This window comes from Rhodnius prolixus, unplaced genomic scaffold (assembly GCF_049639745.1).
Source record: "Rhodnius prolixus isolate KJV_2025 unplaced genomic scaffold, Rpr scaffold_3, whole genome shotgun sequence".
Lineage (NCBI taxonomy): Eukaryota > Metazoa > Arthropoda > Insecta > Hemiptera > Reduviidae > Rhodnius > Rhodnius prolixus.
The window spans coordinates 43,193,388-43,206,749 of NW_027411603.1; the positions used below are offsets into that span (position 1 = coordinate 43,193,388).

Below are 13,362 nucleotides of genomic sequence, written 5' to 3' on the forward strand. Positions count from 1 at the left end.
GGAACCGAGCGATGATTAAACATTTAATACATCAAGAAATTGTGGTAGGAGATGATGCTAAACGGTGTGGAATTTGGAGAAGCAGAAACAGAATGGAAGAAGTTAGCAGAGATATCAAGGTGAGTATCCTGGATGAAGATCGAAGTACGTTGCTCAGATGCCTTAGATGGTTCTGCCGAAGTTGTGTTGATAATCTCTTTTGTCAGATAGTCTATGGAAGATTGTCCCTGGCTGAATTTGATTCAAATAATTAAGGTCAAACAGAAGTTTAAATAACAATTCAGTGTTGGAAACAAAATTGTCCATATAAGATTTAAACATTTCGAAGCTACTTATACTATTATTATTATGTATTTTTTTTTTTTTTTAATGGCAAATTCGAAATACATTAGATTCTAAACTTTTGCTGTCAATCTGAATGACAAGAGCAGTTGATATTGACAGAGCCATCTATGAGAGCCATCTGAAGTTCATCAGCAAAGGTCTGTATCTAGCTAAGTTTCTACGTTTAGACTTTTTTTTTAAATTAAATTTCAATTTTTTAGCTTTTTCTTAAATTAAGTGGTTATTTTACAACAGTTTATAGATTCAAAAGAAATTAAACGTTTCGAGAAAGAAATATCACAATAATATGTTCAACTTTAATTCTGTAATTAAAACCATATTTATTTCAAAATCATATTGTGCCTCAACCTGGATTTATCTCAATTTTATAACAAAAAGCATAAAAAGACATATATAAAGTATTACAAATACATGTAAGAGCTTGATTTGTTCAGTAACTAACCAAAATTACATAGATAATATTTTTATCTTTATGTATAATATATTTTATAATATGTATTTAGGGTGAAGGGACCAGTAATTGACTGCTTAAGAAAAAATTCGAGTTTAAGGTAGAATAACTTCCGTTATTTTGGCTCCAGGTGTAGGTTGTAAAATTGTACCGCTCCAGTAGGATGTATTTTATTTTATTAATATTTTAAAAGCAGTAAATTCGATCTTTATGTCAACCAAAAATGATTTTTTTTGAAAATTTGTCAATGACCCAGTAATTGACATACCGAATTTTCGGTGGAACCAGTGTTTGTCATGGGGTGGGACCAGTAATTGACATACAAATATATTCATGAAACGACATAAGATATGCATTCAAAATCACTTTTAAATCTAAATAAATCACTTAAATCACCTAAATCACTTTTTCAATTGGATTTATAACAAAAATCGGTCTTATTCATAATTAATCAGTTTTTAAATAGGCAAACCTAAATAATCTAATATTTTTCAACATTACGCTATTTTATGCAGTTTTTGACGACCAACCCTTACACAACTGTCCTACTGGACAGTTTTAATTAAGTTCCCCAAGCCAAGACAGGTAATTTGAATAACAGCCCTTACTTTCAATAGTGCCAAGGAGATATTAGCTAACATACATGTTAGATCGTACACAATGTCTGTCGGCTCGCTTTTATCTCTTTCTCTCAACTCTTCCGCTCTCTTATCCATTAGTTTCCGCTAAATATTTTGTTACTTAAACCTCTTTTTGGGAATTTTTTTTTGGTTCTCACTTTACCAAACTCTCTACTTCCGATTAGACTATGTGGTCACATCCTTGTTTTATCCATTCCGCCTATAACGTTGCTACTGATGGCATCTACGCGTCCTTGGGTTCGCTTTCTAGTGAACCAAATTTCTCCTACGCTTCCCTTCTTTTGGAGCGCTTCGCTAATATTTTCCACAATCTGTGCTGCCAGTGTCATTTGCTTCGAAACCAAACTATCTGAATGTAATTCATTCTTATTTTCTGCATCTAAACAGTATTTGATTGTTTATTATTACTGAGTTACCTCTTGGGCTCATTTATATATACACTGTGTGCACGTTAATCGCGTCCCGCCTCAGGTTGTAAGCATTCGCACTTACAACAGTAATAAATAAATGAAACATCAATGAAAAAAAAACTAGATTAAAAAGTAAGTAATGTGTAACGTCACTAAGTCACCAACTTCTCCACTTATGTTTAATTTCGCACCTGGTACTTCTCTTGAGGGAGCTTCATTTTTCCCCTGGCCGTTTTATTTGATGGAATTCTATGGTTCAGCCATTTCCTCCCTTTCTTCTTTGGAATGTGGCAAGGACCCAAAACTGAGGGAGAATGAGAGATTTTCAAACTCCGATAAGTGGGCGTCGTTTTTATCATTCACGTTGGCCTCGTGAAACTGTTCGGCGATCTCGACTATTCCAGTTTGTTGTTCATACATTGTTGTTCTGTACAGAATAATCATTCTGCATGCCCTCTTGAAATAAGGCGTACATTTGCTAATTCATTAATTTAAACATATTTTGTTGGAAGTTTTACTATTTATTTTATGTTGCCGATTTTTATCAATGATTTTATTTTACAATGTATTGAATTTTTAATTATAATAAAATTTATCAACCTATCTTATCATTTTCCCTGGAAGTCAATCACTGGTTTCAAAAAAAAAGCTGTAGGACTAGTAATTGACATACATGTCAATTACTGGGCAGATTGCCGTTTCAAGGACCAGTGATTGACAGCCCCATTTTAATCCTCAATGCTTCTTATAATTAAAAAAAAACTACATAAATGAAATCTACAAGTAATACTAATTATAACAGAACATTGATAACCACACGAATATATGAACAAATAAACGAAAAATAAGAAAAAAGAAAAATTATTTTCTTATCAATCCTCCTTAGCAACGGCTTGTTTTTTCCTTGATTTTGAACTTTTAACACAAATAACCTTCCACTGATACCAAGGAACCTTCCAATAATTAATATTTTTCTGGAACTGCTGCCTAAAGGCTTCTCAATAACGAAATTGAAAGAATCACCACTAAAAACGGCTCATATCCCTTATAATACCAGTTTATATCTGGTATGTCAATTACTGGTGCCCAGTCAATTACTGGTCCCTTCACCCTATGTATAATATGTGTATGGGGTTGAAGCATTTCGGCGGCTAGAGTTTGTTTGCGGATAAAATACAGTTATAGTTGTACACAAAAAGATGAAGATTTTGTTTTTTCGAAACTTCGTTCGTAATTTTGAACTAAATTGATTAAGAGAGCTTTTTATCGAGCACAAAGATGGTGAACTGCTTATTCAAATAGGGGAAATTGGAAGGCAATTACTAACCATTTTAATACAATAATATATTAAATAAATAAAAAAGTGTATACTGTAAATAAAAGAGTATTCAACTCTTCCTGACTCCTCCAGTTCACCATGGAGTTAAGTTTTTACTTTTTATTTAAGTAGCATCTGAGGTCATTGGCACCCGGAGCTTTTTTTCAGAGCTCTTTCGGCCTCCAAACAGTGTACTCTGTAACAAACGAAATCGGGTTGTAAGCTGTAAAAAGCTACTAAGGGGCAACAGCTACACTTAATCCGGGATCTTCTTTAGCTTGGAAATCCAGTGTAGTAATCACTGAGCTAATCGCATCCAAAGTTGTATATGTTATTGTTAATTTACCTTTTTTGAACTCATTGAAAATATACTTGAATAAACAATAGTCAACACCAATAATAATAGAAATAAAATAACATTTTATACACAACTGAATCTACTGGACTTGGATGTTATTTAACATATAAAAAAAATCTATGAGTAACTTCTCTTTAATATTCATAATTTTCACCACAATAAACAATTTAATTTTTTGTTTGTTTTTTCATAAAATAAAGTAGATTGTAGGAATTTCACTATTTCCTTCATTTTGAAAAGAAAAATCTTGATTGTAATCATTAAAAATTAATGAATTAACTTTTTAATAAAATTGGGAGCTTACAGCATAATGTGATGTGATGAATTAATGAAGCAAACTTGAGAAATAGAAATATTCAATGGATTTAAAACTGATCCAGAAATTGTACTCTGTGTTCGTTACTGCCATCTATACCTCAATCGACAAACTAGTTTTTTATTTGAATAGGATATTTAGTTTCTTTGCTTTTGGCTCATGTAATATTATTTGAATTATTATATTATCAAAGTCTTTATAGTGTTTAAATGATACATTTACTGCGCAATGGAAGAGAAACAGAAATAGATTGTCAGACAAATCGAGGAAGATGTTTTTAATTAAAACAGAAAACTAGAGCTCAAGAAACAAGAAAAAATATATCAATAATCATCGGATTCGGAATTCTTTCTTTCTCCTAGTCAGGTTTTTTACTTACAGGAACTTACTGCGGTCCTGCACTCTTATATTATACAAGATGAAGTTTTTTATTAATTTTTTTAAATTAGCAATAAGTATCCAAACATCATCAAAGAACTCCAAATCAGGTACTCTATGAATGAGCTCTGCCTCTCATCTAGGACAAAGTTAGGCCATACAATTTAATATCTATTTTTCTAACACTATTTCATTATTTCTTTCTCTTACCGCTCGTAAAATAAAGTTTGCGATCATGCAGATTTGAGAGTTTTCACTGAAAATAAGGGGTTTTTAGGTTTCTTCAGTAAGAACTAGTTTATGGAAAAAGTTTATCACAAAACTACATTCCGGGGAAATTTCTGACTTAGTACCTTGCTATTGCAGTCATTAAAAAAAGACATTCAACGTAGCCCTAGAGATGCCAACAATTTTGGAACATTTTTATAAAAAAAACTTAAAAATACCGCGCCAGCAATAATATCCGCCTGAAAAAATAGACGTAGATTTTATTAACTAGATTCTGTTCAGTTTGTTATTAGCAGTTTCTTTATCTGAGTTTGTGTGCAGTTCTCAGATTGTGATCAAACTATTTTTTTTTTAATTATGATTGAGGATAAACTTATTCAGGATAAATTCTTATCAACTTGTATACATTAGCTGTTCGATAAATATTATCTTGATACAATAATGTAAGTAAAATGTTGCCAGTAGATATGGTGCAATTTTATGTTTGCAGCTTGTTTATTACATTCTTAGTGTGATTAGAATGTAATTTATTTTGGATCTTATTCAACCTGTCTAATTAAATTAATGACTTTCTGAGGTGAAGAGTGCCAATATTTTGATTTATATTCGTTCAACTCTTACTGAATGAGTGATCGTAGTATGGCACGCGTAAAACATTTTCAATTAATCAAAGGTGTGTCACAAACTCCTTTTTCATTCCAGATCCATTTTTCTTTTATGAACAAAAACAAGCAGACCACACACTACTCCAACAGCTGGATTGTACTTTAAAAATTTCATTTTTTCTTTTCGAGTTGGCGGGTATTATCCTCTCTGGTATGCAATTGTTAAAGATCTTATATCGAAAACCATCTATCTAAACCATCTATTGAAAACTATCTACAGTGGTATATCCTGTAAAGAAATTTGTAGACCTATCTTGCTATTAAAAAGCAAATCCAGATTAAGATGCTTAAGCCCTGATATTTGGTGAGTTCGGAACCTGCAGCCAGTTACTAGTGGAACCATTTGTCTCTTGTATGTCGCGTGATGGATCTGTCTCTCCAGCTCAAAGATCCATAAATGGTAGGATTATCTTCCGTCTGCAGCAAGGGGATCCCCAAGGACCACCGAAGAAGCCCCTCCCTTATTGGGCCCAAACTTAGTTAGCATTCAGTGCCATCTAGAAATCTACGTGATCAACTCAAAGTTACGAAAATAGAAAGAGAAATTTAGACGTAAAGAGGTAGCTACTTCCCGTGAAGTGTTTGCTAACTGAATTAAATTTTATAAAAAGTTTTTTTAGGCAACAATAGAAGTTTCATGCAATGTTAAATACACAATATTTATGAAAAAAGTGCATGCAGTTTTGAACTGACAGGACAGAACTGTATCCTGTTTATTTCTCAAGTATTCGTCATAAACTCCGCCCGTACTTAGAAACCGATCGGTACGACAATCAATTGAATGAACTTCCTAAGAAGAAAGAGTCTTTGTTACGACGTAATATCATCATACATCCTCCGCTAACTATCTAAAAAAGCTATAATCTTGTAATATTTACACAAGAATATAATAACTTGTCAGTATTATAAAAAACAACATACTACCCTGCTCTTTGGAAATCTTCTACTATGCCTAAAAAACCAACACATCAACCTTCTGCTTACAAACCTATCTGTCTTCTTTCCAACCTTGCCACAATTTTTAAGAGACTTCTCCAGAAAATGGTTAATAACCGTTTTCCTAATCATCAGTTTGACTTTTAGATTCACAATCAACAATTCAGCCGGCACATCATTTCATTGTCCGTTTCTACAGCGTAGCCTCTACTGTCCTGGAGTATGCATAGAAATTTCGCCATGCCTTCGACCGAGTGTGCCACAAAGGTCTGCTGTAGATCCTAAGACTCTCTTATCTTACACTTTCTAGTCCCCACTAATCACCCACTAAATGGTAATTTCAGTTTTTTAATTTTTTGTTTGTAATGCTCCAAATTGTTCTCGGAACATTGCTGATAAAAAATATAGAAGTAATCTACCAAAAAGATATTGGGTGTTCCAGAACTATATGTTCTTTCTTCCTCTAACTACAATGTTCTGTCACCTGATCAACCAACTTACTGGCCGCAGCCCTCTCTATAATTTCTGACATCCTAGACATTTTCGTTACCTCTCAGACATCTTCACAATGTACAGACTCTTTCCAATCTTTCATCTGACCACAGTTCTGGGCAGTTATTCTAACTGATGGTCTATCTGTTGGTACTCTCGCTTCCTCTGACATCCCTGACAATCTTTCTAGCCGACTGAACCGTCAATGGCCCTGCAACTTCCTTGCAGTCTGAAGATGATAGCCATCATTATTATCGATATACTGTAGAGAGTGCTACCGCTGGGTAGTTTCTCTCCTCCTGACTTTCACGCACCAGCTCATCATACTTACTTCCTATATATTAATTGAATATATTTATACAGATTGTAAATTACTAAATAAATAAAAAGATTAAAAAAATGTGTTCCAGAAAGGAAAATATATTTCTAATATTACTGTGATTTGATATATACTTATTTGCAATACTGAAACATGAAAAGAGTCCATCATTAACTATGCAAAAAAGAAATCCAGTAACGCATAGTCTGCAAAACGCAAAAAGAACTGACAGGACAGGACTGTATCCTGTTTATATCTCAAGTATTCGTCATAAACTCCGCCCGTACCAGTTTTTCCATTCAGAAACTGTGTAGAGATAAGATAATTCGTGGAGTGTGTATGTGGATGGGTGTGCAGACGATGTATGAATGTAGAGAAGAGGGTGGTGGTGGCACGTAGTCTGTGGTGGCCGCCTCCGACTGGGGCAGCAGTGCTCCAAGTGTCATGGTCGTAGCAACTTGCCCCCAACATTGCGAGATATGTTTCAACATGAATGTCCCACAGGTATAGCAACACTTTACTACCACATCATGACTATTATCTATTTTAACTAATAATATTCAATGATTTAATAACAAAATCCTTGTACTTTAATATTTCTATAATAAAAGTAGGAAATGAAAGAGGTGACCCTGGCATTGCAAATCGATTGGAGGAGTAGAGTACTATCACAGTTATCAGTGAATTAGAATAAGAGAACAAGTCTCATTGTCAACAATACTACCTTTTAGTATACATTGTCTATTTTATCAGTCTATTTTCAAGTTACAAGATTACTTGGAACCAATTTAACAAAAGCTAAGCCATATTTAATTATCATTAAAGATTGTGAAGTTCATTAAATAGTTAGTGTTTAATGTTTTGCAGGCCGATTCATGAATGAATGTTGTAATTAGTTAGTAGTAACACGTAATCTAGACCATTAAAAACAAGGTTATGCTCAATTACTGTCAAATTTTGTTGGATTCAAACAATACTTGCAAAACACTATGTTCTTTAGGTTCAAAGGAGAAAAATCTCGTCTGACCACTCACACGACCTTCTCTTTCTGTAAAGATGAATTCAATCTTAAACTTTTTATTCTATTTAAGTTTTTTGTTTTTTAATTATTTAGCTTTACTTATTTAGGATTTTCACCATATTGAGATGGAACTTTTGGGAGAAGGAGACACGCCATGGAAACCCCTTAAACTCAATGTTATCAGTAATAAAAAGCCTTATAACACCCGAACTATCCCCAAGGGTCCCTCTAAATTGGCAGAAAAAATGTTTCGAATAAACATTATTTATCAAGAGGTGCTAAATATAATGCAGTCTTTTAGAATTAATTGGAAAACTCTATTTAATAAAATCGAATTTAAAAAATTAATAAACAAGCTCTTTTGGTGGCCAGATTTTTTTCAATTTAGAATTTCACAAAGAATTTTAAAGAAAAATGCAAGTAAAAAAAAGAATGTTCAAGTTACAGCGAACAGAATTGCAATAATAGAAAGTTGTAGGCGTTATCGTTTCTTTCTTAAATGTAGTTTACAATAATTTTTCTTTTTTCCTTTTGCAACTGAATTTTGAAGTGTTTTTTTTATGGTGATTTCATTATTTTAATTGATAAATCATATCAACTTTGGTAAAAAAAAAAGGAATAAGTATTCTTGGAACCTTCATATCTTAAAATAAAAAATAAACTATCAGAACTCACAATTAAGTGCATACAATTCTTATCAGAAACTCATTGTTTCAATATAATTGGTTCGTAATATTTTTTGTAATTACCAAATCGGTTTTATAAATTATCTGTTACTTATTACATATTACTTATATTATTATAATTATTATTTTGTATTTCCTTTCCTTGTCACCACTTTTTTCGATTTTTAACTTTCACAAAAAATATAATTATTAAGTGCCCTAAATAAGAAAAAGTGCTTTTTACAAACTTTTGTTTACTCTTTGACTTTATTAATTTCTTTATTTTAAATAGACGGTCCACAAAAAATTAGTTAGGTCACTTGTATGTAATAGGTTTTAAGAGAGTCATCTGTAAAGCACTTAAATCACTTTTTTTGCGCAATTATGTAACAAAATTTTCTGGTCACAATTTGCTGAAAAATAATCACAAAATAACCACGAGTAAAGTGAAATGAAATGTGAAAACGTTTGTGGTGTCTGGTTGCGTTAAACGTACTAAAAAAAACTCGTTTAAAATCTGAGGACATTTGAGGAAGAATTTATAAGTTTTAAGTTAGTCCAGAGTAAAGTCGGTGATAAAAAAGATAAGTTCAAGTCCAAGTGAGCTTTAAGGAGTAACGTAGTTAATACTACAAGTCCTAGTTTAAAAAAGATAATTCAGCGGATACGTTTGTCTTTTTAGTTATTTTAGGATAGACTGGGCTGTGAAAGATCTGACCTCAGTAATGAACAGCCGAAACTGGGATTTAAGTTCTTCTAATACAGTTTCAAATCTTATAATTTACAGTTTAAACACTTATTGAAAGATTTGCTTTCTTTAACGCCTGCACTTGTTAATATTAAATGGAGCCGGGCGGATCAATTTGAAGTTCATTCCGTACAGAGTCACCTACCTGGATATCTCTACTCAACGCCATATATATCACTTAGGCCACAAAGGACAGATAGCTGTATCGGCTCTTGAAAACATGTGTCTGCAAAATAGTCGTATACAGTGTCTTTTAATGCGTGAACAGCATTCTTCTTGGCAGTTAGGAGAGTAAATTTTGTTTCAGAACTTCTTGCAAGTTGCTCCATCTTTTGACCTGAAGCAGCTTGCTTCGGACGAATATTCCAACGTTGGCGATGGTCTTGTGGTTAAGCTTTCTTGCACACTGTAGGAGATTCCGACAGCAGGTTGCAATTTTCTTTCTTATAATATTTCTGCTTCCAGTGCTTTTGCTGCAATATCTCTTTTACAGTGGCTGTTGCCCTTCTTACAGGGATGGATCGTTCGAACAATCCGGAAATTCCTGAAGCTCCAGCTTTTTCTCATCCCGGTGTCTGCTTATTATGTTTTAGCAATAATTTTGAGGCTATCAGCTTTCAATTTGAAAACCAAATTACGACTTTTTCTTATTAATTATTTTTGACAAAATAAACTATTATTATATTTAATGGGTGGAGGGGAGAAAGGTCTTGAGAGAAAGAGAAGAAGTGTCTGTTGGATAATATAAGTTGGTAATTTTCTAGAAACACGGCAGAGCCGCAATTTTCAGGAGGTTAATAAAGAGGATATAGTCTGGAAGATAGAGTGAATAAACAATTAGGAACCGTATGAATCATGTATTTGAGTTACCTCAGCTTTTATGCTTATACTGTATCTTAAACCCCCCCTTTTTTGTGGGAGAGAGGTTAGGGGAATTCAGAGAAAGATTATAATAAAGAATTATAATTTTAAAGTTGAGAATGTAATTAACTTATTCATTAGATGATTACAATGTCAGAGCCCGGGTGTGGTGTAGGGCGTTTGAGAGGATAAAATTATATTTAGCCAAGCTGCAGGATAGAGTGCCTAATATCGACCCAACGCCTGCTAACATTTCTCAGTGCCCTTCATTCGCCGAAGTATAATTAAGTCTAAAATTAGAATCCACTTTGGAGGGCATAAGTGAGAACCACACTTACAACATTAAACTTTGTTGGTAGTTAAGTATGGTCAGTAGCTCACAAACAGCTGGCCAACAAGAACGAAGCTTCCCCTTCTAAGCAAATAAAGTATACCATGAACTCTGTTCAAATGTTTAGACAGTGATCATCTATTTCCTTTTCCGCTGATTAAACTTTTCTTTCTCCAACGATTATAATCAATCAGAAAGTACTATTAAGTTTCAATTGTGTTTAATAGGTTCTTCAAGGTTATAATTGTCATTCATATTTACCATGATGACATAAATAAAATATGCCTCAATCGTTAAGAAATAATATCCAATTCGCGCAATATAAAAATACAATAGCTTATTCCATTCCGATGTTCTTTTTTGTGCTTGTATTTTACTAAAATAAAAATGTGAGACTCTCTAGACTTGCAAAAAAAACACATCTCTGAATATGATTAAATTTCTATGCTTCTTTTTCTGTGCTTTATCGCTTCTCTAGAGTCGCCTCCAGCTAGCTTTAGAGTTAAGATGACTAAATTTTTTTGGTCATACTTACCTACCGCAGTTTGAATCTCTCTCGTTTATTCTGGTATGTAAGGTGTAGGCCCTATCTCATCATCTTCTTCTTCTTCTCACAAACCGCATCCTCACACATTCTTTGGGGCCAACTTGTATGGTCCATCGCCTGTACGTGCCTGACAATTTAGTACAGCTTTCAATCCCTACTCATCATTCTTTTATAGTGGCATTCGTGTAGTGGCGGCCGCAGGTTGTGCACAGCTGTGATACAAGGTTTGAAATTTGGAAAGTTCGAGATATGCTGAGATATAACAGATAGTAAAGTAGAAAAAAAGGGCCAAATTTAAGTCAGTTTTCTCTATTCGATGTTTGGATTGAAAACAATGTTAGTTAGCTAGTTCTATCCGTCACACACTTGTTTCCTTCAATTCACAGCTATTTCTACTGTATTCAGAGAGATATCCCTATCAGCTTTTGGCATTCTACAACACACTTGGTTGCTAAACAAAAGCAAGAAGTTTCTCATTATACTTTCCTAGAGATGAAACTTTCTGGTGTCCTGACTATTTTACACCTACTGGGAGCATTTTCACGGCGTGCATTCTCCCTTTATTTTCTTATTCAGATGTGTAAAGAACTACTTGTCGAAATAATTCGACGAAAAAATGTTTATTCCAATATTATTTCTTTGTATTAAAATATTTGTTTAACTAAACCATAATTGATTTTTGCGTTATCAGATATAGTTTGCTTTATGGCTTAAATTCTATTAAATATGCATATCACTTGATGAAATGATTATTGATTTTATTTTTTGTTTTACTCCATCAAAAAGTTATGCATGCACCTATTTATGTGTGCATTAATATCGAAGAGCATGCCACATTAAATGATTACAATAATTCCATGTATCTGATAAAGTTTTAATTCTTTTTTTATAGAGACCATTGATAAACAAGCGGAATTGTATTTTGATGTAATTTGAATCAGAAAATGTGCTGAAATATTATACTTTTGTATACTTGGTTAAAGAAAAGTAGTAAACTCTTAATTCTCAATTCACAAAAATAAATAATTTGTTTAAATTTTTTATAAAAATTGCAAGTGAAAAGAAAAATTGAAGGAACTAGCAACTTCAATTATTTTTAAGCTGGTGCATAAGCTTTATAGCAAAGTATATTTTCACAGCTTTGCTAACACTAATCAAAAATCAATCGTTTGGAAAATTAAAGATCTTATGATCAGAAAATAACTTGGGAGAAAACGTGGGTAAGCTGAAGTAGAAAATTGAAGAAAGATACCTTACTCTCATAGAAAGTGAGCAATTCTGTTTAAATAAGTAGACAATAGTAAAACTTAATTTTACTGATTGAATAGTAAACTTTTTTTAATATTTCTTTTTGTGTTATTAAGCTCCAGTTTAACCCGCAATAAATTCACCAGTGGAAACGTATTAATAAAAATTGGGAAGACAAATCTAAAAAGTATTTATTTAATTGCAAAGCTCAAGAAAAATAATTAAAATTTATTCTAGGAAAGTTCTCTTTTAAATTTGATTCAGCTAGGCTACGTTTTCAACAATATGATGTAGCTTTACGTTGTAACTTCTAATTTATGAATATAAAATTAATCTCTTGTATTCTATTGATTAGTTAGTGAAAATGCCTGAAAATCTTTCAATCTATTATTCACAAATAATATCTCATTTGCTTAAATAATAATATTCCCAATAATATCAAATTCTTATTGTTGTGGGAAGAATTCAAAATAAGATCGTAAAAAAAGTATCCCAAGATTGATTTGTTAGTTTTACTTCCAGAAAAAAGTATATTTTATTTACATTTTTTAGTTTTGCAAAAGAGAATATTTTTTCCAGGATAATACAGAAAAGTTTAGTACAAACTATCTTCTCAAAAAGGAAAAATCAATATTTTTTCAATCAAATTCAGTAAAAACAAAAATTAGAATTGTTAAGAAATTTCTTCGAACGTGCTGATTTAACAATGCACCAGCGTTTTGTACTGACAAAACTTAAATGCGTGCGTAAAACAATGCATATATCAATTTAACTTCTCTAAGTGCGTTATTTTCTATAATTACAAAAAATTAGTGCTACATTAGTAATAACTTAAGATCTAAAGAACATTTTCAATGATAAATAGCAAGATAAAAATAATAACAACGCAATATCTGTCTAGCTACTAAATTATAAATAAATTGTTTCAAGTAGATTAATTAAACAACCCAATATTGAGAGCGATTAAAATTGTTCCCATACAGTATGGTTGTAATGGTAGTCAACAATTATTGAATTTATTCACTAAAATGTTTATCAAGAATTTTCAAATCGTTTCTCACACGCGCGCATGTTTATTTTACTT

At 32.3% G+C, this 13,362-nt stretch overlaps 1 protein-coding gene across 1 annotated transcript in view; it reads left to right on the plus strand.

Moving 5' to 3' along the window:
* Window positions 1-7,221: 7,221 nt before the first annotated feature.
* Window positions 7,222-13,362, plus strand: part of sbm (L-type amino acid transporter sobremesa) — a 46,345-nt gene continuing 40,204 nt past the window's right edge. The window contains exon 1 of the mRNA XM_074125467.1: window positions 7,222-7,361. Within this exon, the coding sequence (XP_073981568.1) occupies window positions 7,337-7,361 (25 nt within the window). The 5' untranslated portion in view covers window positions 7,222-7,336. The remainder of the gene's footprint in view (window positions 7,362-13,362) is intronic.